The 27,699-nt window shown below is 42.5% G+C and overlaps 2 protein-coding genes across 2 annotated transcripts; one reads left to right on the top strand and one right to left on the bottom strand.

Moving 5' to 3' along the window:
- Positions 1 to 12,214: 12,214 nt before the first annotated feature.
- Positions 12,215 to 13,219, top strand: N7498_001765 (chromo domain-containing protein; the record flags this gene model as incomplete). Its single annotated transcript, XM_058448827.1, has 2 exons — positions 12,215 to 12,922; positions 13,025 to 13,219. 2 exons carry the CDS (start codon positions 12,215 to 12,217, stop codon positions 13,217 to 13,219), a joined length of 903 nt encoding a protein of 300 aa, XP_058311171.1.
- A 13,496-nt stretch (positions 13,220 to 26,715) lies between these two features.
- Positions 26,716 to 27,133, bottom strand: N7498_001764 (uncharacterized protein; the record flags this gene model as incomplete). The annotated part of the gene is made up of 2 exons (XM_058448826.1): positions 26,716 to 26,853; positions 27,041 to 27,133. Coding segments are annotated over 2 exons (231 nt in total), but the record flags the coding sequence as incomplete, so codon positions are not given.
- Between the last annotated feature and the right edge of the window lie 566 nt (positions 27,134 to 27,699).

Below are 27,699 nucleotides of genomic sequence, written 5' to 3'. Positions count from 1 at the left end.
ATTTTTTCTGATATACGTTCGAAGAATTTTTAAAGCTACGGCACTAGAATTCTGACGGCCGTTAGAATTTTAGGGGTATTTAGCTATAGTTTTGGCTTTTTTGACGGCCGTCAGAAATATAGGTTCAATTCGCTATAGTCTTGATCACTAATGATATGACCATTGATCGTCCTCCTATCGAGGACGCTTGCGAGATCTCTTAGATATACGCCGCGCCTAAGTGCTTTCTATTTCAGGAAGGTTATTATCGTCACCCTTATCATTGTTTGGCTGAGGTTCATCCTCGCTCTCCCCCTCAGCTTCTTGGGAGCCTTCTTCGTCTAAACTAATTAGATCAAGCCCGAACTGGTCAGGTGTATCCTCCCTTTACTCTTCTTTTAAGAGATCAATCTCCTCCGCAGTAAAAAACTCCTTTAAGAGGGCATTCTCCTCTTCCTAAAGATCAAACTTTATTAAATAATAAAACATCATTAGCTCTTCAATTGTCTCCGTCCTTAAGCGGCCTCGTCGATAGTGGTATATATCCCGTGCGGTATTAAATAGACGTTCAACACTAGCACCTATGGCGGGAACTGCAAGGATATCCCACACAAGTGCACTTATCGCTAGGAACCGGTGCTGGTTCTCTTTCCAGAAAGAAAGAGGCTACGCTTCGATAGTATCTATAAAAGGTAAGTAAGTATGCAGTAAGGAGTTAGGTAAAATAAAAGACATACCACTATCAAGGTATTGAGCCATTTCGTCCCTTGGCGGAGCTTTATAGCCCTTACGTCCACTAAGCATCTAATTAAGCCGCGATCCCTTCTTTGCTGCTACTTAAAGCGTAGGTTGATCTTGTTGCGACTTAAGACGTTCCTGATAAGGAAGAAGGTACTCCTTAAAGCTCTTTCGGTACCTCTCGCGCCACTATTTATCCCAATCTATGGTTATAAAGAATTGGAACTTATTAATAGGTGCTAGGATTGTTCCAATTATATAGAGATCACCCCGAATATAGTCAGTCTAGCTATAATATTTGCTTAGCTTTTGTTTCCTAGCCTTAAGTGCTATAAGCATATTCTACTTCTAAGGCACTTTCTTCCGTCGAAGCTAGTTAACTAAGGACTCGAGATACTTAAATAGCTTATTATAGATTAGAAAGATAAGATATATAGTTACGTTAGTGGTCTTTGAAAGCTCAAGGGTAAAGTCAAAGAATGGTTACGTAATCCATAAAAGGTAATCAATTTAACGCCATTCGTCTGTATTAAGTATCATATCTAGCCGATCAAACGCACGACAGAAGTCGGTTAATACCAGTCAAAGACGCTTTGCGCGTCGAAGTATTAGAAACGTAGAGTTCCATCGCGTCTTAACGTCCTGAAGTAGTAGTAGCTTACTTTCTTCAGTCTAGAGGTCGCGAAACGCCTCACGGCGCTAGGAGCTATAATTAATATAGATAGCAAGGTCGCGAACCTACTATAAAGTGAGTTAAAGGCTAGAAGTAAGAGAAAGGAAGAAATACCTTGCTTAAAGTGTACGATATCTATCGCTTCCTCGCACTTACGGTTGCATTCGCCCAAGCCCTCTAGGACCGCTCAGTTATCCAGCGTAGCTTAGTTATATCATTCTCTAGGGCTGCATTCATCCTATCAAGTAGCTCATTTAAGCTTAATTAAATAATATAGGCAAGGCATAGAACTCAAATAAGATCCATAGAATCCGGTAATGACTACTATAACGCAGTAAAGAGAGTCTCGTTATTCGATGCGTTATCAGCGGTAACTACAAAGACTCTATCCTAGATCTAATGCTCCTTTAATATATCTAGAAGTAATGCACAAAGGTTTTCTCCCGAATAGACTCCGGGGGCTAGCTTAAAGCCTAGTAGAACCTCACGATATTACCAGTCCTCGTCAATAAAATAGCTAGTAATAGCTATAAATAATTGCTTAAATGAGGATATCCAACAGTTAAGGGTAATTAAGATCTTCGAATGCTCTAGAAGCCTACGTATAATACTCTAGTGCCATTCTTTGACTATTATCCTAAGACGATCACAGATAGCCTTTGCTTTAGGCACTTTAGGCATTAAAGGGGCAGACTATATTATTTGTAATAACTGGTGGAACTTAGGGTGCTCAATAAGGCGAAATAGGAGCCAAGCGGCAGTGACAAAGGTAAAGATTTACTCTTCCCACACGTCTTACGTAAACGCTTTCTTTATTAACGTAATTCACGGCCAACCCGTTAACACGGCCAACCCGTTAGCCCCACCAGAAATCGCGCGTCCAGTCCTACCTACCATCTTCAACTACCCACCATGCCACCAAATCGCTCTGAATCCTGGCATAAATCTGCTGAGCAGGAGGGCAGGATCCTATTAGCCCTTCAGGCGGTGCAAAAGGGCCAAATTAAATCTCTCTACGCCGCAGCGAAGCTATACGATATGCCCTACACTACCCTCCACGACCGCGCTACCGGAACGTCTCCACGCGTCGATAAACGCTGGCATAGCCATAAAATGACACAATTAGAAGAGGATTCGCTTACTGAGTGGATCATCTCTATGGATTCGCGTGGTGCAGCACCTAGGCCCTCTACTGTGAGAGAGATGGCTAATATCCTACTGGCCACTCGTGGGATTCACCCTCCGCCTACTGTAGGCGTGAATTGGACATCATCCTTCGTTAAACGCCGCGAAGAGATCCGCTCGCGCTTCTCGAGACGCTACGATTACCAGCGCGCCCTGAATGAAGATCCGAAGTCGATACGAGAGTGGTTTAATACCGTAAAGCGCGTGGTCGATGAGAATGGGATACAACTAGAGGATATTTATAACTTTGATGAGACGGGCTTTGCGATGGGCCTTATATCGTCACAGAAGGTGGTTACGCGAGCTGAATACTACGGTCGGCGCTCTATCTTACAGCCAGGAAACCGCGAATGGGTTACTGCTATCGAGGCTATATGCGCCGATGGCTACGCACTACCGCCATGTGTGATATTTCAAGGCAAGGTTTATATTGCTGGCTGGTTCGAATCAAATCTGCCTAGCGATTGGCGGATTGAGGTCTCGAATAACGGCTGGACTACCGATGAGATAGGCCTTCGCTGGCTACAGAAGCACTTCATTCCATATACGAATTCGCGCGTACGAGGTCGATATCGGCTATTAATTCTTGATGGCCACGGTAGCCACCTTACACCTCAATTCGACCGAATCTGCGCTGAGAATAATATTATACCGCTCTGTATGCCTTCGCATTCTTCGCATTTACTCCAACCGCTTGATGTTGCGTGTTTTGCTCCGTTGAAGCGCGCATACGGTCGCTTCGTGAGCGACCTCGCCCGATATGGCTATAACCACATCGATAAGCTCGACTTTCTCGCAGATTACCCTCGGGCGCGTATCGAGGCGTTTCAACCGCAGACTATCCAGACTAGCTTCGCTGCTACTGGTCTTACACCGTTTGACCCAGAGCGTGTGCTTTCTAAGCTCAATATCTCGCTCCGAACGCCAACACCGCCAGGAAGCCGACTAAGCAGTAGATCTAGCCAATTCACACCAAAAACGCCTAAAACAGTGATTCAGCTACAAAAGCAGGCTACCTTACTCAAGAATCTATTGAGACAGCGGTCAAATAGCCCTCCGTCACCCTCAAAAACTGCTGTGGATCAGATTATCAAAGGTGCTTATTTATCGATGTATAACGCTGCGATACTAGCGCAGGAGAACGCTAGTCTACGTAGAGCAAACGAGAAGAAACGCCAGAAACGTACACGGTCGAATCGACAAATAGCACATGAAGGAGGCCTATCTATCGCAGAGGGCCAACTGCTAGCTCAGCAGCCAGACCAGCCAGTTGAAGATAGCCCGGTGGTATCGCGTGAGGCAGGCGAATCAGCTAGTCAGGCAGATTTGCCACGCAAGAGGGCTCCGCCAAGGTGTAGCGGGTGTGGGGAGTTAGGGCATAAGATTAATCGTTGTAAGAAGCGCTAGTTTGAGATGAATTTATACTTTCTTGGTGGAGTTATCTTGAATAGAAAATTGGTAATGGAGGTGGACTAACGGGTTGGCCGTGTTAACGGGTTGGCCGTGAATTACGTTACTAGGTTTTCTCTCTATTAAATAATTAGTATTATATTCGTCGGATAGTAGAAGACTTACTACTTCTTGAAGAAACTTAGTAATCGTTTTTATAGTACCGATTGCCCTTTGACATACGATTATATCAAGATATCTTCGATGCGTCGAAGTTCCATATCGCGAGGTACTAGCAGGAACAAGCGAAGATAGATGCTCAAGAATCGTCCCACAGCGCTTACACATAAGCATTAGTGTGCCCTTAAGGGCGTCTACCACCTGCTCAAAATAGTTCCAAATTAAAGACTGACGCCTACCATCCCAGCTGATTTTACTTATCCTACCCCCGTCGGTTTAAACCCACCACTCTACCTATTCGGAATGCATTATAGGGTCGTAGAGAACGTATCCCTTTATACGAGTAGGTCCAACACGCTTAAATATAGAGGGAGGGTGTAGTGGCGGTAGTGAGAAGGCTATCTCGTGATCGAAATTAAGTGCTAGTTAGCTCCCTCGCGAGAGAAACGGAATACTTTCTATATCATCGAAGTTAGATGACGGAAAGATATTAGAGTGTTAGCTTTAGGACATTATAGCAAAAGATAAGCTCCGTAAGAGAAAAATAAGAGAAAAGTAAGAAAGAGGTAGGAAGAGAATAGAAACATACTAAATACTCTATATTAGTGTTAAGGATAGACTTATCACTAAGTTAGATCCTAAACACTAGCTATGATTAGTAGACTCTAATAACCTAATATAAGCCCGCCCCCCCTAAAGCCCACCAAAGCCCACCAAAGCCCACCAAAGCCCACCAAAGCCCATCAAAAGCCCACCAAAGCCCACCAAAACCCACCAAAACCCACTAAAAGCCCAACAAAACCCACTAAAAGCCTATACCTAGCCCATTTAGATTAAGTTTCCCCTCAAAAATTTACAACTAAGTTCAGTATCTCTACCTTTAATCCGAATTTATAGCCTACGCTTTACCTATAATAATGTTAAATACTAATTAATAATAAAAGGATCCTAATAGATTTAATTCATCTACCTAAATAATAAATTTAACGAGTTGTTAAGGCTAAAAAAAAATAAAGTGAGTTTCCTTCTAAAACACACACTACCTTCAGTAAGGAAAAATATATATTTCCACTTCCACGTCACTAGATAGGACACATTATAATAAAAAACTCCCTTTTCTACCACAATAGCTTTATATAAGTACGGTTAGAACTAGTAATTAATAAATTATCCCTTAGATTATTAATAGATACACTTAAATTTCCTTTTGTTTCAGTAGTAAATAAATAGAATTAAAGGGTAAGTTAATTAGTGACTAGAACATATATAAATAACAGAATTTAAATACAATTAATCAGCTAAGTTATACACGCCAAGACCATGATTTTATGCAAAAATGGGCCTAAATGGGCCTGAATGGGCCGAAACCTTCGGCCCATCATAGGCCGTGGGTTGGGTTAGGCTTTTAGTTTAAGGCCCACGGCCCATGCGGGTTGGGCCTTGGGCCCGACCTCTGGGCCCATGTATGGGCTTTGGCGCAGTCTACCTTGGTCTAAAGAGCTCTAGCAGTAACAGCTTTTAACCACTATCACTAGCCTACGCCTACCCTTCCAAATCATCGAGAGCGAGCACTTCCAGAAGCTTCTACGCCTAACCCAGTCAGCCCCTTCAATCCTAACCTTTCCTACTAGTCGCACGTAGGCATTGACATAGCCCGCCCGCGGGTAGGAAGTCCTACCCGTAGCCCGCCCGTGGGTATACCCGCGCGGGTATTGTCTTTGCCTACCCGCCCGTGAGTCATACCCGCTATACCCACGGGTACCTATAGACACCTAATTCTGCCTGATTTGGCCTGATTTAGCCTGAATTATTATGTAGATTCTGCTGATTAATCTCTGTTATTTACGTCTATTTTGGTCGGAACAAGTAATATCACCACTTTTCAGCCTACCTACTAGGTAATTTTAAGAAATAAATTTATTTTATATATTTAAGGGTCGGTTCATTGGTTTTATTAATACTCTAGGCCTATAGAAGTAAAGGTAACAAAGTGGTGGTACAAATTATAGTTAGTGCTTAAAGATATATATTTGTTGTATGCGACCACACCACTATATTATTTCCTTTAATTTAGTAATTTTATTATAGTATAATACGAGGTTATTAGGGCTTATTTTATTATTTAATTAAATTATTATAGCTTCTTTTATCTATACTTATCTTATAAATACTTAATTATTAGTGTAGGGTGTGTGGTTAAGATAAAAAGGGTAGAGTTGAGAGAAAAGTTAAAAATTTTTAGGGGGCATAGCTCTTAGCGAATTCTACGGGCCTACAGGTATACCTATAGGTATATCTATAGGTATATAGAGATTTAGGCTAATAGGATAGACTATCCTGACCCACTTAGTAGTGATTGGCTCCTAAAGAACTAATTATATTAGCGTACGTACTAAAATCCCTTGGTATGCCTTGCCTTCTAAGCTCTTTCTCTTATTTTGGTCTTGGTTTCTCTTCACTTTCGGCTAGTATGGCACACCTTTCGGACCCTATAAGCTAATCTATCTATAGCGATAGTATTAAACCTCTTTTATCTGATTCCTTCTCTTTTAAACTAGAACCATCCGAACCAACTAGAAGCCAGCTTAATAAGCCTAACACCACCCAACCACTACTACCACCCTCTATTTAACGTATTGGAGACCGGAAGCAACAGTGGGCACTTTGGACGGAAATGACGAAGGCTAAGTTTATTGAATGGTGGCTTACAACCTAGTATAGAACGAAACCCGAGGCAAAACGTATCCGTTGGGATAAAAAGGGCTTTCAGTCTTATGTCTAGGCGCAGTTTGATCAGATTATATATATCAATACTAGGAAGCCTAAGGTTATTTACAAGAAGTGTGGTGTTATACTAGAACATCCAATCTCTAATGGGACGTCAGCAATAGGTAGGTATCAGAAAAATGGCCTATGTTGGAGGAAAACTAAGCAAACAAATATTAAGCATTTAATAGAGAAAGTGGTATGTTTACTAGAGAGAGAAAAGTGAGAGAGAAGTGAGAGAGAAGTAAGAGAAAAGTGAGAGATAACTAACCTATTATTCTCTCACTAGGCAATCAATTCCTACCTATCCTAACCTTGGTCTGATAAGCTCTAGCAGGAGCAGCTTTTGACCATAATCACTAGCCTACGCCTACCTTTCTAGATTATCGAGAACGAGCACTTCTAGAAGCTTCTACGCCTAACCTAATCCGCCCCTTCGGTCCCAACCTTTCCCATTAGTCGCACAATACAGCGCCGACTACAAAATATAGTCGAAGACCGACAGAAAGATATCCTTTGGACGCTTCCACCCCATTTAAAGCTCTCAATTAGTCTAGATTGCTAGACATCCCCCTTTCAGTAGGCATTTATGGCTATAACTAGCTATTTCCTAGACTAGAATTAGGATTATCGCGAGGTGCTACTAGGATTCGAACCTCTAGAAGGCATATATACTAGACCAAACCTTGGTTTAGTCCTATCTAAGACCCTTTAAAAGCATTAGATTCTAGACTAGGTTATAGCTATTACCACGGATAATGCGTTAAATAACTAGACGATGATTATAAGCATCCAAACTAGTTATCCTAGTCTACCTTTTATCCGTATTCCTTACCTTGCGTATGTGATTTAGCTTAGTCTAAAACAGCTTCTTGGTTAGATAAAGGCAAACCCCTAGAATGATATAGTGGAAATGGTTTAGACGGAAGAGCTTAATTAGACTACGCGGGCTCAGTAGAGGTCTAGAAAGCTAGATATTACGAATACCCTTTGTAAGGCTCGCAGTCTTGCTATCTATATTAATGTAAGCCTATAGAGACGGGATAACTTCCTAAAGTCTTAGACTAAGTAGCCTACATTAGTCCTAATCCAAGACGTCCGTACGCGTTGGAATTCGACCTATCTAATGCTTTAATAGGCTAAACGGCTTTAACCTAATCTTGATTAGTACTGCAGGGCCTTCTAGGTTAATTATTTAATGATTAATCTAGAGGAATAGCGTTAGATTGATTACCTTCTTTATCTTACTAAGCCTTTCTTCGATTTTACCTTAATTATAGCCAAAACCAAAGATATTACTATCTATGATGTCTTTAGTGTTTATAATTTGCTTTTTGAGCACCTTGAAGCTTCAATCCAGCAGTTGAGGCGGAAAAAGGTTCGTCTCCTCTATTCTCTCCCTTTTCCGATAATCTTGACTCTTGCTTTTAGCACTTTAACGTATATAACAAGGGTTAAAGTGCGAAAAATCAGAGTCACAATTAGCGGAAAAGGGATTTATTTAAGTCTCACTTACTTACTTTTCCTTCACTTCTAGGCTAGGTGGAAACGGTAGATGCTTAAAGCTCTTAAATTAGCTAAAAATAAGCTTCGAGAGTACTATGCAAAAATGGATAATCTAGAACTTAGTGATATCTATACGTATAGCACAATCCTCGCCCCTTAGTATAAGTTATAGTTCTTTTCTAGCCCCGACTAGATAGATAAAGACTATACTTCTTTATATCGAGCGAGCTTTCAAGAGCGAATAAAAGTATATTAAATAGAGAGTGATTCAATCCTAAAACCTTAGGCTTCTATCCAAGCTTCTAAGCTTGATTAATTGCTTACTTCTAAGCCTAAATCCACTAAGGATCAGGATGAATTAACCTAATATCTCTAAGGAGGTAAGCTTACTTTTTCCTCTCACTTTCCTCTCACTTTCCTCTCACTTTCCTCTCACTTTTCTCTCACTTCTAGTCTTACCTCTTATTTTACCTCTCGTCTAATTTCTTTGGTTTTACTTAGGTTTAGTCCTAATTAGCCCTTATCTATTCTAGAAAGATCATACGCATCAGTTCCCTACACTAGCATATATAGTATAGAATATTTTCTCTATCCCTACTACTAGTGCTAGTGTAGAAAGGTTATTTAATTTAGCCCAGGATATCTATTATTATCGGAGGGGTCGTCTGAATTCTTTAACTATCTAAGACCTAATAATATTTATATATACGACTAGGTTCGAGATAGAAGATCAGTAGTTAGCTTTTATCCGATCTCTATCTATCCACGAGGACGGTGAAATAGATGAACCTTCTTAGTAAATAGAAGGTTTTGAGCTAATTAGTGATACTAAGGCGGATAGGGTGGATAAGCTAGATGAGCTAGATAAGCTAGATAGGATAGATGTTTCTAGGCTATCTTCTATTCGGGCTGGTAAGAGAAGAAAGAGTGTTTTATCTAATGAGAGTGATAATAATTTGGTCTCTTTGCCTATAATTCTAGAAAGCCAGATTCGGGCCTCTAGTCGAGTGAAAAGACGTCCTCGGGGGCCTAAGGGCTTTGAAATTCTATAGAATAATATAGGTGCTATTCTCTTATTCAAACCTCACTTTCTTTTTCTTATTTTATTACCTTTCGACTGTAATTTTACCACCTAAATACCAAAGATTCCTATATAATATACATTAATTATACCTCCTTGTATTATAGGTACTCATGGGAGTATGGGAGTCCCATGGGTGGGTAGGGAAAAGGCCGTCCCATCTATGGGACTAAGGGTCGGTCCCATATCCCACCCATGGGCGGGACGGGACTGTCCTAAATGGGAATACCCATAGGTAGGCATTGACATAGCCCGCCCGTGGGTAGGAAGTCCTACCCATAGCCCGCCCGTGGGTATACCCGTGCGGGTATTGTCTTTGCCTACCCGCCCGTGAGTCATACCCGTCATACCCACGGGTACCCGTGGACACCTAATTCTGCCTGATTTGGCCTGATTTGGCCTGAATTATTATACAGATTCTGCTGATTAATCTCTGTTATTTACGTCTGTTTTGGTCGGAACAAGTAATATCACCACTTTTTAGCCTACCCACTAGGTAATTATAAGAAATAAATTTGTTTATATATATTTAAGGGTCGGTTTTATTAGTCATGTTAATATTTTAGGCGTAGAAAAGTAAGGATTAAAAAGTGGTGGTAGAAATTAGTGGTGAAGTAAAAGATATATATTTGTTGTATGCGACGGCACCACTACTTTTCTTAAGATTACCCTCACCAAAATTTTACTTTTAAAATCACTTAAATATCACTTTTTTATCTTGTATTTATAAACTAGTAGCTAAATTATTTTAATATTTCACTTAATTAAGGAAAAATTTAATTATTTTATCTAATTTAATCGCGTTGTAAAAAATTAGTTAGTAATATTACTACTTAAATACCAAAAATTACTACATAAGATGCATTAATTATACCTTTCTGTATCACGGGTTTCTTGGCGGCCCGTGGGTATACCCACGGGCGGGCCTACCTACCCCTACCCGCCCACGGGCTTGAGGGTCCTACCCGTCGCCCGCCCGCGGGCGGGTTTGGGCCTACCCGTACGGGTATACCCACGGGCATGTCAATGTCTACCCATGGGAGTGTCAATGTCTACGCGAGTTAAAGTCCTAGAGCACGTAGTAAGCAAAAAACCTAAAGATAGAGGGCTTCAAAGGCTAATCGACTAGAACTAGGTTCGTAAACGTCACCCTCTTTAGCCTCTTTAGCTATCTAAGGGTATAAAGCGACACGAGCTTTAGATAAGCTAACTAAGTGATTATATATATATTAGTAGGCGCTATTTATCGTATATATAAGCTTTCGAACTTTGTATATTAATTGGTTTAATTAAATTTAGATATAATAGCGTCTTTAGCTACAAAATGTAGTATTAGTTGTGACGGTTAGCGGGGCGCCAGATTCCGCTCCCATTGAACCATCGTTCTGCCGCTATCGACCGCCTGCCTAACTCCACCAACACCCTGCCTTTTCGAGTTTGGCGTCTCCACATGTCCCCCATTTGGGATTAGTGCCAGCTCTGGCCGCTTTTACCGCCCCAGTCGTCTGCCATCCATCTATAAAACGGCGCTCTCCCTCCTCGCGACTTGCCCACGCACTTTCTCTTCTCTTTCCTCTCTCGCCCCCCTGACCCCTTTCTATTTTGGCCCCCACCGACTCACTCGTATTCCGTCTCCACTTGACGCCCTGGCCCTTTTATTCCGCCGGAGATGCCGCTCGAACTAGCGCTCAGGCCGTTCGGGTCTGCGTTGGCGGCGACCGGCCCAGTCACTCCATGATTAAAGCATCAGGATGATGCAGTCCGCCATCATACTGCGTGATGAGATGCTGCCGATTTTATCTTCGATTCATACTATACAAAGCTTTTCAACGCCCCTTCTATTCGGGAACCTTGCTCGCGGAGCCTCTCGCTCGTTCCGCCGGTGATCTTTGCATGGTCGTCAAACGGGGCCTCGGGCATCTTCGATTCATCCGCCTTGCGTTGCGCTAGTCTGTCTCAAGTTGCATTGCACAGCCTCCCGGTGTCACAGCTGGCCCCAAGGTCCGCTTGTTCTCGAGCTCCTTGGCAATTTCCTGTCGTCATCGTCAGTCTCTCCGGACCTTTCCCACCCAATCAATGCGTGTTTGGCTTCTTACTGCCGTGATTCGAGCCAATGGCGAAAATACCGCATTCGGGCCTACCCCTATCTCATGCTATCTGATGCGTCATGCGGCCTATAGTGGATTGCGACATACACACGCACTATCCCATGATCTCCTTCTACCTAGCCAATGAGGCTCTGGCTGACAGTTTTGGTGGATCTGGGTCACGGAGAGGTATTAGAGGGTATTACGAGAAACTTTCCGAAGATCAATTTCCCCTTCTTTCTGAAACCGCTCCGGCCGTCCCTTGGATAAAGTGGCCAAGATTGGGGGAGCTAGCCAAGGTACCAACCCAAACGCGGAAACTACCGCCCCATCGGTTTATCTCTATAAAGGAGACTGTGATCCCGCTCGGATGGCATAAACGGACCAAATCCCTATTCATTTCCCTCTTTCCCTGCCCCTGTTCCCAATCCCTCCCTCCCAGTCCTAGCCCATTCCCCGTTCTACGAGTGACCCCAATTTCCTGAGTTTCGAAGATTCTCCAGCTGGCTCCTTCTCCTTAATATATCAAGTGCTAGTTTTCGCCTGCAATCCTTTCGACCATAGAATCCCTTCCAAGATAAACCGCAATCCCCGCGAGATCTAGCAGGATTTTGTCGTTATCCAAGCCCTATGTCGATCACGGCAACTCCACCTCCTTCTATTCCCCGTGATGATGTCCCAAAAAACTTTCAATGTCACCTCGACCAAGTTCAGCGACACCCCCTTCCTGCGCGCCCTCTAGTGGAGGTGTGCTTGAATGGTGGATCCCAGCCAGAAAGTCGATTAACCCTGCCTGAAGCAGAAAAACTCCAGTCAGACCTTCAATCGACTCGGTCTGAACCAGAAAAATCACAGCGAACTGTTCCTCTCCAGCAGCTTCCTTCAAAGTCCTGTCCCGGAGATGCAGTGCAGACTCAAGATATCCCAGCTACTATGCACATCGACCCTGCTATTCTGTACGATGGTTCAAGTCCACATACCGAGCACGAACCCGAAGTTGCGACCTACCTAAACGCCACTGTTTTAGACATTTGTCCTTCGCCGGAGCCACCTATTATCAACACAGATCTAACTCCGCGATCGACCCAACATAACGCAGAGGACACGGTGAAATCGAATCGACAAACCCCTCGAGTGATGAAGCGCCCGTATACTCGAAAGCGAGCGACGGGAAAGGGTCCTAATCGGCTACCTAAAATAGGGGTCAGTAGTCGGAAAACCTTTTCTTTTTCCTCGCTTCGTTCCTATTTCTTGGCTATACCAGCCGAAGAGCGTTTACAATTCCTGTCCTGGCTCTTCGAGGGTTCGTTGCAGCACTATGTCTCTCTCTCAACGAGCGTATGTAACGTAGCTACATCAAACTACACTACATACTCCCACGAAGATATAGTGCATGAATGCGCTTATCAAAACTCAAGCGGCCAGCCTACAGAAATACAGGATTTTCCTCATTATGCATCAACGTTAGAACTGGCCCACGAGGAACGGCCAAGCGAAGGAGAGGTATGCCGACCGGTGGACAATAATCAGCTCGAGTATGAGGTCGATAAGATCCTTAGACACAGGGAAGATGCGCACGGTTCCATTTCATACCTCGTCAAATGGAAAGGTTATGAAGAATTGGAGGCCACTTAGGAACCGAATGGTGCCTTGCAAGATACGACTGCATTAGAGAATTACGAGCTGCGGTTAGCCGTTGCTGCAGAGGGCGTATTTAGGTCATCATTTGCTTCTAATTGCAGTTCTAACCCTGCAACTAGACCAGCCTACTCTAGCAAAAATACAAGATTAGTCGGTGGGAGAACAAGGAAGGGTCAGACGTATAAGATAGAGGAAACACGTCTTCTAAAAAAACTGAAGGTTGATGAACAGCTTCCTTAGTCAGAAGTGTATCGACGATTCACAAAGGAATTCCCTAGTCGGACCCAGGGATCCATGCAAGTGTACTGGAGCATAAAAGGGAAGAATCTACTACCGACTTTATGATTGAGTTTGATACCGACACGTCAATGGGAAAGATCGAGTGCTCTTATTTGATTAGAGTACCAAAAAATCCTTAAGGCTACTTAAGGTTCTTGCATTGATTCAAGAATATATTCGCATAGTTAAAGCTACTTTATGATCCTGACAAGTGCATTCCAAGTGCTGCAATTACCCTTCTCTTCTCCCCCTCCCCTCCCCAGCCCTTTGTAGTAGTTGCTTGTCAATATTAATTTAAGGTTGAAGCGATTTCTTCAAGCTTTATGCTTTATGATATCTAAAGCAATGTGAGAACGCTCATATTGAAAGGTTATTGTTCGCGAGTCTCTCTTTCCAGACTCAGATAAGCATTCTATGTCAAACTTTGTATGATAGTCCAGATTTTTCTCATAAACCCCATTTTACAGCTAAAATTTGGCATGGAATATTGCGCTGTTGCTTTACTACGATGACTTTGGAGAGTAGGGTGAACGATTTAGATTGAGCTGGAATTTATATCTTGACTCTGACGATATTACATATCATAGGATTATAAAGATCAGGTCTTATTAAAAAGAATTGACTCACCTGCTTATCTTCATATAGCCTAAGGGTAAAAATCCCTTTGGTGTGCAAAGCCGCCGAAGAGCGTGGGCCACGTCGCAATCCTAAATATAGCTGATGTTACTTTTATGGGGAAGTTCAGATCTAAAATCTCTAGCATCAAGCTCAGGCTCAGACTTAGTGAGCACTTAGAGGATGCTCAGGGGACGCTCAGAGGACGCTTAGAGGACGCTCAGAGGATGCTTAGAGGCTAATCAGAGGATGCTCGGTCATCCATCACCTACCTAGCACTCAACAGCGCCTAGGAGCCCCACAAAGAAATTTGATTCCCCTAAATAGCTTTCTGATGTCCTGATCATTCCCTCACTTCTCCTGTTCCTTTTCCATTAATTCTAATTCCACCTCCCACCTCTTAAGTTTGCATTCATCTAAGGTGACGCAAAAATGAAGGGCACAAATTTCCTCTTTATGCTACAGCAAAAACGATGACGCGCCATCTCTTAGATATTTAAAATAAGCTTTCTCGCTTACCTAGATGCAATATTTTCACAGTCTTTCATACAACACATACAGGCATTATCCCAGTATAATAGCGTCTTAATTATTCTAGCATTTCCTTTCTAGCACGTTCTTGGGCATTTACTTAGACATACTTGGAAAACTACCATCGACTTACCATGAGATCGCTAAAATTCAACGCCGCAGAAAAGTCGAACACGACCTATATAGCTATAGTAAGGTATTTGGACCCACTACCTATAGAGCTTATTATAGAACAAAGACGAGAGCTTCAAATAAGAACAAGAAATTTGACAAGAACAAGAACAAGGGGACAAACAGTACCAGAAACATATATACAAACGTTCGAGAACATGGAGTTCCCATGTAACTACAACGGTCGCCTTCTAGTAGATAGTGATTGATCTACTCGGAGCTTCTCTAAGTATTACAGCGTAATACTTTAGGTCAAAAATGAGTTCTTGACAACATAGCTCCAGAGCCTCGCATCGCAAATTTAGTTGACGGACGCCCAGCGTAAAATGAATTGGTATGTGGAGGGAGCAAAATCTCGGTGGACTTAGATGGAAAATGCAAACGGCTATCAGACTTGACAACCAGAAAGACGCAGTGCAAACTTAATAAACTTTGCTAACAAACATTATTTTATTCCAGAAACCCTCGTCCATATATTCTAAAAATAAACGTGCTTATAGAAGCTATCGCGTCACATACGACGACGATTTACACGTACTGAATGTACTGTGTTTAGATATACACCGCCACAGCCAGCTCTATATATTTTGCGTTAAGTATTATAACGAAAGCACTATGTCTCAGCTTGTAAGCTATGTCTATTAATGACTACGTTGTATTACTTAATTAGAAAATTCATAAGATCTTATAATTAATTACAGCAAGGCTAGCCTAGTACCGAAAGTTCAGCACCAACAATAACCCAATATACATGTGTTACTCCATTGTGAAAATTTAGTATAATGTTAAGCCTAGCTATGCTCATTCCCGATCCGAAAAACCAATTGATCACACCTCACAACTGCCGTAATCAGTATGAAACGGTGGATTGCTCACTCTAAATTGCTCACCACGAATTACTCACCACGAATTGCTCACCACGAATTGCTCACCACGAATTGCTCACCACGAATAGAGTAGCTAGCTACCAGTTCCTCAAAGATTTATCCAATTTCTATTTATTCAGCTCTTGTGAAGAATCTTTCATACGTCAATCGGATTGATCGGTACTTTTATTTGTGCTATGCTGAATACCCGCGCAGCTTTGTCTGATCCCTTGAGCTTTGCTCAAGGTCGTTCTATAATAACGTTAGAACCAAGGAGGCCGTTAAGCTACAGTTCGGCGAAATGTCACGTTGAAATCGTCGTGTCATCGGATTGCAGCGGCTATAGTAAGCTCACGATCTTGATGGACGTCCATAAATTTCTGCTAAGGGCACCCTTAAAGAACTTGAGCCACTAATCAAACACTCAATAGCTTCCTGAGACTTTTGACCACAAGTGAGACGCAAAAAAATGATGCTCTATGCTCGCTTAACAACTTACCTATCTCCATTCACAAAACGACGAGATTTGAAGCTCTTCAAATATGCATCTATAACAGCTAGCCTATGTCTATAAAATCGTCCGCTTCATTAGCATTATTAGCTACATTATTCGATAATATTCCAATCATAACATTCCAAGATCTAATTCGAGGCGGCAATTTGAACATAGCGGCTGCAAACCCCTCCCAACCGCATCGATCCTCTTTGAAAAGAAAATTAATACGCCAAAAACAAAGCCGTCGAAAATTAAATCTGATGAAGAAAGCATGCGAATATAGTACGATGTTTGAAGCAGACGTCTATTTAGGGATACGACTTCGGGAGACGGGTTAAGTGTTTATCCTGTCAGCGGATGCTTCCGGGTTTTAGGGATTTCTTAGATCACAACTAGTATACTGCTAAGTGACAATTATAAAACAATACGGCTGACCATCTCAGGGCTCCTACTATCCCGCGCCTTATTTAATCACAGACCGGGATTTAAAGACGGCTGAAAACCTCGTTGTGAAATAAGCAAAAAAAGAACTAAGTTCCTAAGTGTAGTCTATTTATTTCGGATTTACAAATTGGCATCAAGAAGCTAGGAAATCAAGTATTCTCACTAAAATTAGAACAATCAAAATGGCTTTATCTTAACATGACTACTCAGCTAACAGTTGGGACGCTAATTTGCTTCAAACATCAGGCTGACGGATAAACTAAGCCACTTCTCTAGACGACGGCTTTGAGGTTATGCACATAAAACAGAGTTTTGCTTACTCGTCTAGAGCATTTATGACCTAACTAAATCTTAGTAGGCTGCCTGACGAGAGCAGTGGATTCCGCAAACGGCCTTAGTCATTCTGTATCTAGTCTCTAAGAATCTAACGGCTTTTTCCGAAGTGTTTCTTCCTAAGTATAGATTCTCATTTAACTCCACAAAGCCGAGAGTAAATATTGATTAACCTAAATTTGCGAATACTGCTTTTAGTCGTTCAAATCACGTGGCATCGCGTTTTCACTTTCGCCCCTTTTACTATAGGCAATGACCTAAATGGCTTTCACGCCACGTGCACCTAGATATGTAAAGGCGCGGATTTACGCTCAGCAGAAGAGGCCGCCAACTAGCTCAAATGGGAGGTAAGAAACACGAATCTATTATATACCCTTATTTTCGCTGACTTAAGTACAGGTATACAAGATCTCGCTTCCAGCCTCCTAACAGCCAACTAGATTCTCCGCGACACTCGTCTTCTGCCATCCTACTCGGGACCTGCATCTACTCATATCCGCCATCATATCAAATGATTTTGGCTTCAAACGAATTCAGCCGCTGCTCAAAATATATCTTGGGGGGGGGGTATCAATAGTTAAATATATACGGAATCTTGTGGATGTTGCCGCTACGGATGCTTTCCCCTCTCACCACCCCCTCTCCTCTGAGAGCGATAATCTCTTCCCTATAGCACACTCCATTATTTAACAAGCAGCTTCGCGAAATCCTTGGAATATCGCCAGGATGATGACAGGGTCCTCAGGTCAGACCTTGGGCACCTATACGTAGGACTCCGGCATTTCCAACCAATCTTTCTTAGGGACGTTATTAGTCTTCGATCAGCATTCGATGCGGTATTTGAAAATGCACGGAAGGCAGTAATGCGCTATTTTATGGTAGATGGAAGGGATAGCCAAAATATAAGAACCCAGAAGACACTTTTAGGTGGTGACGACCGATATATATACCTACATTAGAGCGATCGGCGAGGTTTTGAATGAGGAATTCCCTCGCTCTGCGTGGTTATTAATCGGGGATAATATAGCTTGGACCATACGCTCACGTTTGAACCTTGTTTGCACCGTGATTATAGCTACGGTCGCACAGGGCGTCATCCTGATGGTATATTCCTCTCTTATCCGCAGAGCCTTGCATCAGCATTCATTCCACTAAAGATACGAGAGGCCTCTATCACATATATGCGATTGTCTTCTATCCAATCTTTTACATCGGCGGTGGAAGGTGCGCTATTATCATCAACACGATGATAATCCTAATGTACCTTTGATCATAAGCTCGAGCAGATTTTTGATCAATACAGTATTGGACCTACTTATAATCTCAAGGTTCTATACCGGGCACTCAAGGCCAACTGTTGTAAGCCAGGCAATTATTAGGCAATTATTAGGTTCATCTATGATAGCTTCTCCGCTCTCGCGGGAGTTAACATATTCGCCTACATTACTAAATTCTATATAAGGGAGGCGGCCAATCGAAACCACTTTCAAGAGAGCATCGCGGCACTTAAGACGCTGCTTCGACCAAGCGTCTACACATCTAGGAAATCCATTTATAAAAACCCCATCTACCTCTGTATTTTCCATGAGATTGTATAACTCGGTGAAACTTATGCAACTGCTTAATATATTTTTAACACTATTTGCTAGGGTCTTGGAATGGTCCTTGTACAAGCTCTTGAAGAATCTACACTTGTCTTCGTTGGTCATAATTAGAGTTTTTCAAAACCTCAAAAACACAAGATATCCGAGAGCTCTCACAAAGAGATTCTTAGTATAGTGCACTTCGAGTTGAGCACTAGAGTCGCATTACCATTAATCTAGGCATCCTGTGACCCGCTCTATTGTCCTGTTTAATCGCACACTTTTTCGAGACCATAATTGTTACATCACTCTCTATACAGGCGACTAACGTATTAGGGTACTATCTATCTCGCTCCGCGGCTGTGGCAAGGCCTGTTCAGAATATATAGAAGGTGGGTACTATTACGCAATCATTGCAAAGAAGTATCCGTGACTTAAATTCTTATAGGTCGTTGACTAGACTTATATATTCTATGGAATTGGCTACTAAGTAGCGGCCGTCTTAGCTGCCCAAGCTGAGTATAAAGGATATAGTAAACTCCGATAATGTTTAGCTAGGGCCCTTCTTTCAATTGAGGATCCTCCCAGGGATAATTGCGTTCTGCCTGGATTCCCAAATGATGGATAATAAAGAGGTATAAGAATAGGAACGACTCTCCACCACTACCCTCTACGAATAGATCATAGCCAGGAGAATAGATATATAAGGTCACTCATTCAAGTAACTTAGTATATGCCTCGAATTTTGCTTAATGACCAGTTCTACGCCTATTAGCTTTCTTCATAAGGGGTATACCGACGTAGTATTGTGCTCTCGCGTTTTTCGCGGCTCAACGGATGCCTCGGTGCTCGACTACTTTATCGATCGATTTCTTAGGTATTGTGGCAGAAGGTACCAAGACATGATTGACTGGAAAAAGAATCTTAGCCTTCACCCTTTTTATTACCTATGCAAACTAAATGCCTAGTGACGATGTCAACAGTATGGTAGCCAGTATTTCGCGGTCTCTTTCACCGTGTATAAACCTAAAGTAACGAAAACGTCTTCGTCAAACCATTAATTCCCACTATATCGTGGCAGAGCAATTACCACAAAAGTTTCCTTATCAAGATCTTTTTTTCCCTAGAGTCGAAAACATCGCTGTTCGTCGCCGTGGAGAAAGGCTTCGTCGCCCTTTCTCAAGGTCTTATTATAGCTAGCGCCTTGTTAGACGATTGAATCCACGCTCTATATTATTTTCTAGCTATATATGTTGTTAAAAACGAACAGAGCCGTAAGGGAATAAGTCAGACTCACATCACTATTATGCTTAAAAATCAACCACACGGCCAGCGTCAAAAACGTGGTAACCACGGCAAAAATAATATAAAACCACCAAGATAGGTTAGACGCCAAGATATCAACGCTTATACTAAATAGACTCTAAATCCATGTCAGGCATCTTTCTCAAAAGGCAAAACTAAGAGCTATACCGCGATAAACATTAGTGGGAGAAAAACAAACTGGCAACAGAACTAGTCAGCAATTAATGCGGTAGATACAGATAGGTAATATCAACCCACCGTAATCCAACTAAGGCGCTTTATGCTCTTATTTATCGATGCTGACTTTTGTGCTTCCGAGATTAACGTAAGATTAAATTCCTGTCACAAGTCAGTTAGCATTCCCTATTCCCTTTATAGCTAAAATGAATTATCGATACTAATTAAATGAGATTGTTAGAAGTCTCCTTTAGAGCTTTCAACACTTCTGAATAAACCTATTCCAATTTATTTATTTAATCTTGAAATGATTTCGTCTCTTTATCTACCTCTTTGCTTCCAGAAGAGTAGTTCTCACGGAGGATAGCCCACGATTGACTTACGTAGCTGTTCCGAAATGCTATAAGCTCGACTATTTGCTTATTACAGCTCCTTCTCAGTAGATCCTAGAGTTGCGCATCGCCCAGTAGGTCTCGAATTAAGCGCGGGTTTCTTCTATTCGCCCTTAGCAACTCCGTGCGCTGTTATATGGTTAACGAGAGCCTTATTGCGAACCGAATTTCACTCACCTTTATTGCTAAACGACTTTCCGCCGCCTAGAAGGTACAATCCCACTCTCGCAGGAGTTGCTGAACTAGGGGAGCGAAAAGATCAATGGCGGAAGGGGGCACTTATACGTATTCTGATATACTGAAAAATATTCTGGATTCCAAAGCACTCTCCGAGGCCATCGTGTTATCACGCTTAGTCATAATCCATAGAATTCCATAAGTCTTTTCGAAGCCCCGTATATCTAACTCGGAGGTATCGGATAATCTAGGCCAGCTATAGTTAGGGGGAGATAGGCAATATAATTGCACGAGTAGTGAAGCAGCATTCAACGAAACCTATATATATTAATAAGGAAGTTGCTCAACATATACCGCATAAAAAGAAGAGACTTACAATCTTTTTTTGCAATTTAAGTTAGAGCCACTCGACTTGGTACTATACTAGGCTGGACTCTCCATACGAAGCTAGCCCCCTACATTCAATGGCCAACAAAAAGGCTAGCTAGGGACTACTATTGCACTCTACGCCACCAACGACAATAGACACTAGTCGAGTTAGGGGAAAAGAGAACCCCATCAGCAAGGATACTACCCTAGTCGAGTGTGAGCGCTAGGTTGTCAGTAGCAGGTTAAGAGTACGTACAAAATATGTCTAGAGCCAATGTCCGCTCCTATAAAATCATCAGCCCTTGTAGCAAATTCAATAACGTTATAAGAAAGGGGATAGCCCCTATTCTTAATGTCGCTTTCTAGTATCTTTCTGATAGTTATAGAGTTATTGATGGTTATTTTAAGATGGCCTAGAGAAGTGGGCAAGAGGGTCCTCTACGTAGAAGCATTCACGAAGCTAAGACTATCAGTGCTTCTTGAAAGAAGGAGTAGCGTAATTTAATAGTCCATCTTCTGAGCCGTAAGTTGAAGTGGATTTAAATCACCGAAATCCCGTCTATTAGTAAGAGCACCTTATTCGAGAAGTTGAGCAACAGCGGATATAGAGCCTGCCTCAACCGCAAGATAAAGAGGTGTCCGCCCTTCGCTACCACCCTACGCGTTGATGTCCGTACCTCTCTCAAGAAGTAGTAGCAGAATCACTATCTACCCCTTCGATGCGGCGGCCTAGAGAGCTATTCCAAATGTGCTCCCTTGTGCGTTGACGTCCGCGCCTTTCTCAAGAAGTAGTTTCACGGTTTCGGAGTGCCCCCCCCATACGGCGGCTTAGAGAGCATTTCCATACTCGCCCCCTTGAGCGTTGATGTCCGCACCTTTCTTAAGAAGTAGTTTCAAAATTTCGGTGTGCCCCTTTAATGCGGCGGCCTAGATAGCATTTCCATACTTGCCTCCTTGAGCGTTAACATCCGCGTCTTTCTCAAGAAGTAGTTTCACGGTTTCGGGGTGTCCCCTCCATGCGGCTTCGTAGAGGTCCATTAGCTACTACTAGATATGCCAATTGTTCGTGTAGCGAGACTTGCGTTAAAGTGATGTCAAAAGGGGTAAGGCGGTTCTTGTCGAGAATCCGGAAAGGTAAATTAATGTAACGCTAGCGCTGTGAATATACCGTACGACCTAGTGTGGCCAGGACCTATCAAGAGGAGTTAGATTGACGTTCTCATCTATCTACGTGTGATGGGCATAAGTAGACTTCTTAAGGGCATAGCTATAAGGCAGAAATTGATTAGTGCTAAATGAACCGTTCCTAGCGGTGAGGTGAATTTTTGGCACATCATCTCTAATGCCATACACGAGGAGGGTGGCTATGTGTAGATCAAGGGGTCGGCTTAGGTAAAACGCTTCCATCCAATAATCATAAGGATAAATTTAGTTTAGGGGGTTAGTGCGACCCTCACACGACTCGGGATATTCGCCTAATCCCTCACTCTATCTATTGGTATTCATCTATATCACCTAGAGACACCCACCTCGTTATTATCCGCGAGCGTAAGTGTTTTTGTGATGGGATAAGGAATATCTAGTAGAAGTAGGTAGTTATGGAGCTAATCTATTAGTGATTTTTTCGTGGTGGCGTTAAATGTGATATAGTGGGCTATAAGCAATTGTATGGGCTTTAATCGGGGGATTAAGAATAGTAAGAGTATTAGCGGGATGGATAAGTTGCAGGGTCGTATTATGCCCCAAATTATACTATACGCTAAAATTGTTTAGAACAAAAATGATCTGTAGCCTAGCCGAGTCTAGCCTAGGCGGTTGGACCATCGTCTTGGCGGTGGGGCTTGAGGTGGTTTCTCTATGTAAAATATAGAAGCCAAATTCGAATATTGCTATATTTCTATAGAGCATTAGGTTCAAATTTTCTTTGAATGCCCTAGGCAATTATTGTCACCAAAACTTCTTTACTCCGTCTCTATCATAGAAGTATTATAATATGATTTTTGGCGGCGCAAATGTCTTTGACTTCCTTGCTGTGAACTATAACACTTCTCGTATAGCTTCCTAGACTAGGGAAGGGAAAGACCAAGGCGCTAGTCGCACTAGCAAGCCCTGGCTAGCAGCGAGATTGTTCAACACTTTTAGTAGGTTTGTAACTTTTGGGTATAAGCCATTAATTTAGCAGTGAATTCTCTTTCTGATCTAGGTGATAGTAGCCAAGGTGCTGGAACAGCTACTTAATCGCGAAAGACTTCCGACTCGGAGCTGAAACTGAAGGAAAAGAATAGGATAATATCAAACGTCCCTTGAGAATTCGCGATCTCCTTGCTTAATCCTCTGGCACATCTTTATCATAAAGGTTATTCTAGAACATCATATCCTAAAGCTGTTGTTCCGTCAAATTGGCATTCATGAAATACGCTCGTTGTGGAGTTCTTATACGACGGTGGACTTCTTCGGCGGTCTTCCAGCCAAAAAATCTAGCCATTTCCTAGTCAATAAGCCCCACAACTGTGCCATTATCAACGATACAGTTAGACTTAGTAAAGTCGTTATACATAAAGCTTATATCTGGATCATGATTGGTGCTCGAAAAAAGGATGTCCCCTTCTAACGGATTAATTCGGCCATTAATAAGTATATTGGGGTCCGGTACCACATGAGAGCGGGCTTGAAGTTTCTTCGTCGGTTTGATTTTATGAAGCTGATGAAGTATCTTCCTAGCCTGTTCTTTGAAGGACTTCTTTTGGTCTATTGAGAGATACGGCCATACGACAGAGAGACCAACACCTAGAAGCCTTTCTTGGACGAGCACTTGGCGACCATTAATCTGCGTGGATATAAGGTATTGAACTAATAAATGAGTGGCATTCGTAGGTACCTTGCCAGCAAAGTAAATTTCTGGAACTTTGACCTCTTTCAAAACGGACTTTGCAATAGCAATTGCTTAGACCTTATTTGCATCGGCGAATGAGAAGTCAATCTCCGTACACTGAGCGCCCTTGCTCGCGTGGAGATGGCTAGACTTCACGATCACGCTTCCAAGAGCAAAAACATCACGACCGCCTTCATCAGCAGGGTAAATTTGGTTATCCTTAGTACAGAGCTTAATAACTAACGCCTAGTATTTTAGCGAGTCTGTGGTCTGGGAATTGATATACTAGAGGTCAACGCGAAAGTCATCAGATCTCGGGTAGTATCGACCATAAAAGGGCACATCGGCGTATATATTAGTGGTAGGGATTTTTTCTGGGTTCGCTTTATAAGGGTTCGCCATTGTGTTTGGGGGGGGGGGGGGGGGAGATGATAGGGAGAGCCAGAAACTTATAAAATATAGGAGGGATAATTTCCTATTTCAAGTTTGTGTGCGGTGTGTTAAGCGATTTTCCTGACGCATAGGCAAGAGCCGCAACGGGAAACCTTGGCAATCTGCCTGCCATATCTATCATCAGTAATTGCCTAAAGTCTATGCTGCCCAGCAAGCCTGTGCCCCTTGTTCGCGGCGCGTAGCAAGGACGTAAGTAAACCAAAGTATCAAAGGTATGGTTGGCTAGGCCGTATATACGGGCGCTTTATATGCGGGCGCGTGACAGGGACCGTGCGGACATCCCAGCATTTCCCCTTATACAACAGTCATGAGTGGTTGCTCGATTCTATTTATAGGCTGCCTGCTCGTAATAATGCGCGAGTGCAATATACGGCGTAATGTCCTGCCGCAGTTCGGCTATTTCAGGCGAATCAGATAGTTTTTTTTCCCGTGAGAGATTGATTGACAACCGTAAAGCAAAGTGATATAGACCACTATGCGCAAACGAACGTTCGACTAGCTCCTGACACAGAGCTATAGAAAATGCATAAAAGGCCTGTCTGCGTCTGATCCGTTTTGAAAATCATAATCATTGAACCTCTAGGAATCACTCAAGTGCCTTAGCCAAATCATTGTCTTTCGAAACTACAACTTTCACAAACGCCATGGCTGTTCGATGCTCTGCCTATGGCTAATGGATCAAAACGACTAGAGGAGCTTATAATTGTCCTGGTAGTGGCAAGGCTAAAGCGGACCTACCTGCGTTTCTCGAAGACAGGAACAAGGCCATTCGATACTACGGTGACTATAACAACGACTACCACAATAAAACACCTTTGCTTCCTTCTATTGCGTCCGTCTCAGCATTCTTAGTGAATTTGCTATGAGCCCCCCAAACCATTGACCTCGTGATGATAATGATGCTGATCCAGTGTTAAAAGAAATAGATACTACGACGATGTTGACGAAAAGTTCTGTGAAGTCCTTTAAATCCTGTCTAACCGTATTACTCTCTACTGACATTAATTATTTGATAAAGATGCTAGGGAGACACTTAAAAGAACTGGATGGACTTAGCCGCCTAGGATACAGTGTGATATTAGTCCTCGAGACTTACTGTAAAGAGTTTCTGTCTCGAATATCTAGCTCTCCCTATCAGAGACGCTCGCTGAATAACACATAAGATGGAATAAGTCACGATTAGGTTGAAAGTCCCTTTTCTTGACCTCCCTATGTCAGTGAATAGTAGAGCATCGTAGATAGCATTAATTTATATATAAAGAACCAACGGTTGCCCAGTCTGAGAAGTACCAGTGTTTAGCCACCGAATCACAAAACTATTTACTTTGTTGAACATAACTATAAGAAATACTTTGAGCAATGTAAAAGCAAGGCCTATGTTGGGTACTCCTACGTACCACAGACTCTGTATTCACATGGTCCCCGCACTAAAATGTGAAAGCAAATCTTGATAAAGCTAATCATAATATCAGTTCTCGATCCTGTACACATAAAATAAAAAGCTAAAGTGTTCGTAGAGGAGTAGTCAAGATAGGCTTTGGAGAAATTTATAGCACTGCAGTTGGTCTAGTTAATTTTAAGCTATACAGAATAGCTAACCTAGTATCTAATGACGTTATAGACTTGCCATCAAAAATAGTCGTCAACGCTATATCCCTTATACCTTACAGTAAATGAACCAAGATTCAACGGCACTCTATAAAGGGCAGGTCATCTCGAAATGTCTCTCTTTTGTATAACTGGAAACGTCGAAAAGCGGTTTTTGGAGAGAGCTTTACTTCTAAAAGCCTTAAATGAAGTGAGGGGAGTTCCAACAACGCATAGACTGGACTGGGAAGAATGTGTAGGTGTTCATAGGACCCAGCTTCTTAAAAGGAAGTTCCTCGACTCCTTTGCCTTGGTGTGTGCGAGCTACAAAGGTGGCGATAGTGTGTCGGCAATATGCTTAGAAGAAAATCAGCCTAGCGGGACAATAATTAGTATTGCTTGCAATAGTGGTGTGAAGAATGGTGTTCTCTCGTGGCTAGAACCTTACTAGAGAAGAAGTCGCTCTCCGGCCCGCGATATATATAGTAAAAACACTCCTGAGTGCTCAAGACTCTGGACCAGGATGTCGCCTCGGACGCGCAGAGAGTCGAGTGAAGACTGATTAGTCTCTTGCAATACCTATAGCACGCCATAAGAACCAAAAGCGTGGTTGCGGAGCACAAAAGCACAAATATGCGCTGTCAGCGGGCTTTAGTGTTTCGTATGCCTCAGCAGACTCTTTACGTCAAACTTTTAATACCCGCCGTCAATTCACAGCTTTCGTTTGAGCATACATCTATCGCCTCTTTCTACAGCATGTTTTCGTTTTAGGCTCTTTGTGACGACTATATCTACATCAACAGCTACCTCCGAGGCGTTATAATTATATAGAATATTTAGTTAGAGCAATGTGCGCATAAGCCGATGCATGAAAGTTTCAAAGGGTTTAAACGGAATTCTTCTTCGCTGGATGGTCGGCCAACCCGCGGAACTCGTAGTACTTAGGTTGTCAAGCATTCTAAGAATTTTAGACGAGATCTATATTTCATAAAGATGAATGAACTCGCTGTCTAAAGCGTTTATCACGAGCAGACGCGACTTGACCATACACGAATTAGATAGTGATTTAAAGGAATACGAAGGAGGCAGAAGACAGACGTACAGTATAATTGTCTTATAGCGAATCAAACAATCGTTCTTGAAGCTATCCAAAGGACAACATAACACAAATAAAATATAGGTCGAGCGTCCAATCTTTTAGGGTTATGCGATATAGCTTCTTGCGGAATAGACCAAGCCCTGTAGCATTATCTCCTCCGCCTAGATATTCTTGAGGTTAAAGCATTTTTTGGCGACATTAGTTGATATCGGAGTATTCCAAGTATCCTATTAACGGTTCTAAAGTAGAATAATTGGGCTAGGCAGGCTACTGACGACCACAAAAAGTAACGCAACGAGGCTAATGAACAGCTTATCCAGCGAAATAGAAAACGGTTTCGTCGCTACGTATAGAATTCGTAAGTCATAGATACATGATTCTGTTGGTAGACGCATTGCTTACCCTAGTTTCTCGAATAGACTACCCTCACACTCCATGATATAGATCAAAGCGTAATGCTTAACGCGAGGCGCACGGCTCCTTGCAAGTCGTTCCGCTTAAAGACGTGCCCAGTCTTCGACGTTAGCTCTACCGGCGCAACGTCGGTTTGCAACGCAATCGTCAGATCTGGAGATTGTTGGCAAGGTATAAGTTTCTTGAAATTGGCATCCCACCACTTCCAAATAGCGAAAGGTCTATAGCAAAGGGTCAACAAGAAGGCCTTCCTAGCATAAAAGAGTATAAAGCCGTGGCCGGCGAGAGCTAGGCTACATACTCAAAGACGT

This window comes from Penicillium cinerascens (assembly GCF_028974065.1).
Source record: "Penicillium cinerascens strain IBT 15544 chromosome Unknown contig_1_segment0_segment0, whole genome shotgun sequence".
Taxonomy (NCBI): domain Eukaryota; kingdom Fungi; phylum Ascomycota; class Eurotiomycetes; order Eurotiales; family Aspergillaceae; genus Penicillium; species Penicillium cinerascens.
This window is presented reverse-complemented; position numbering and strand designations above follow the sequence as displayed.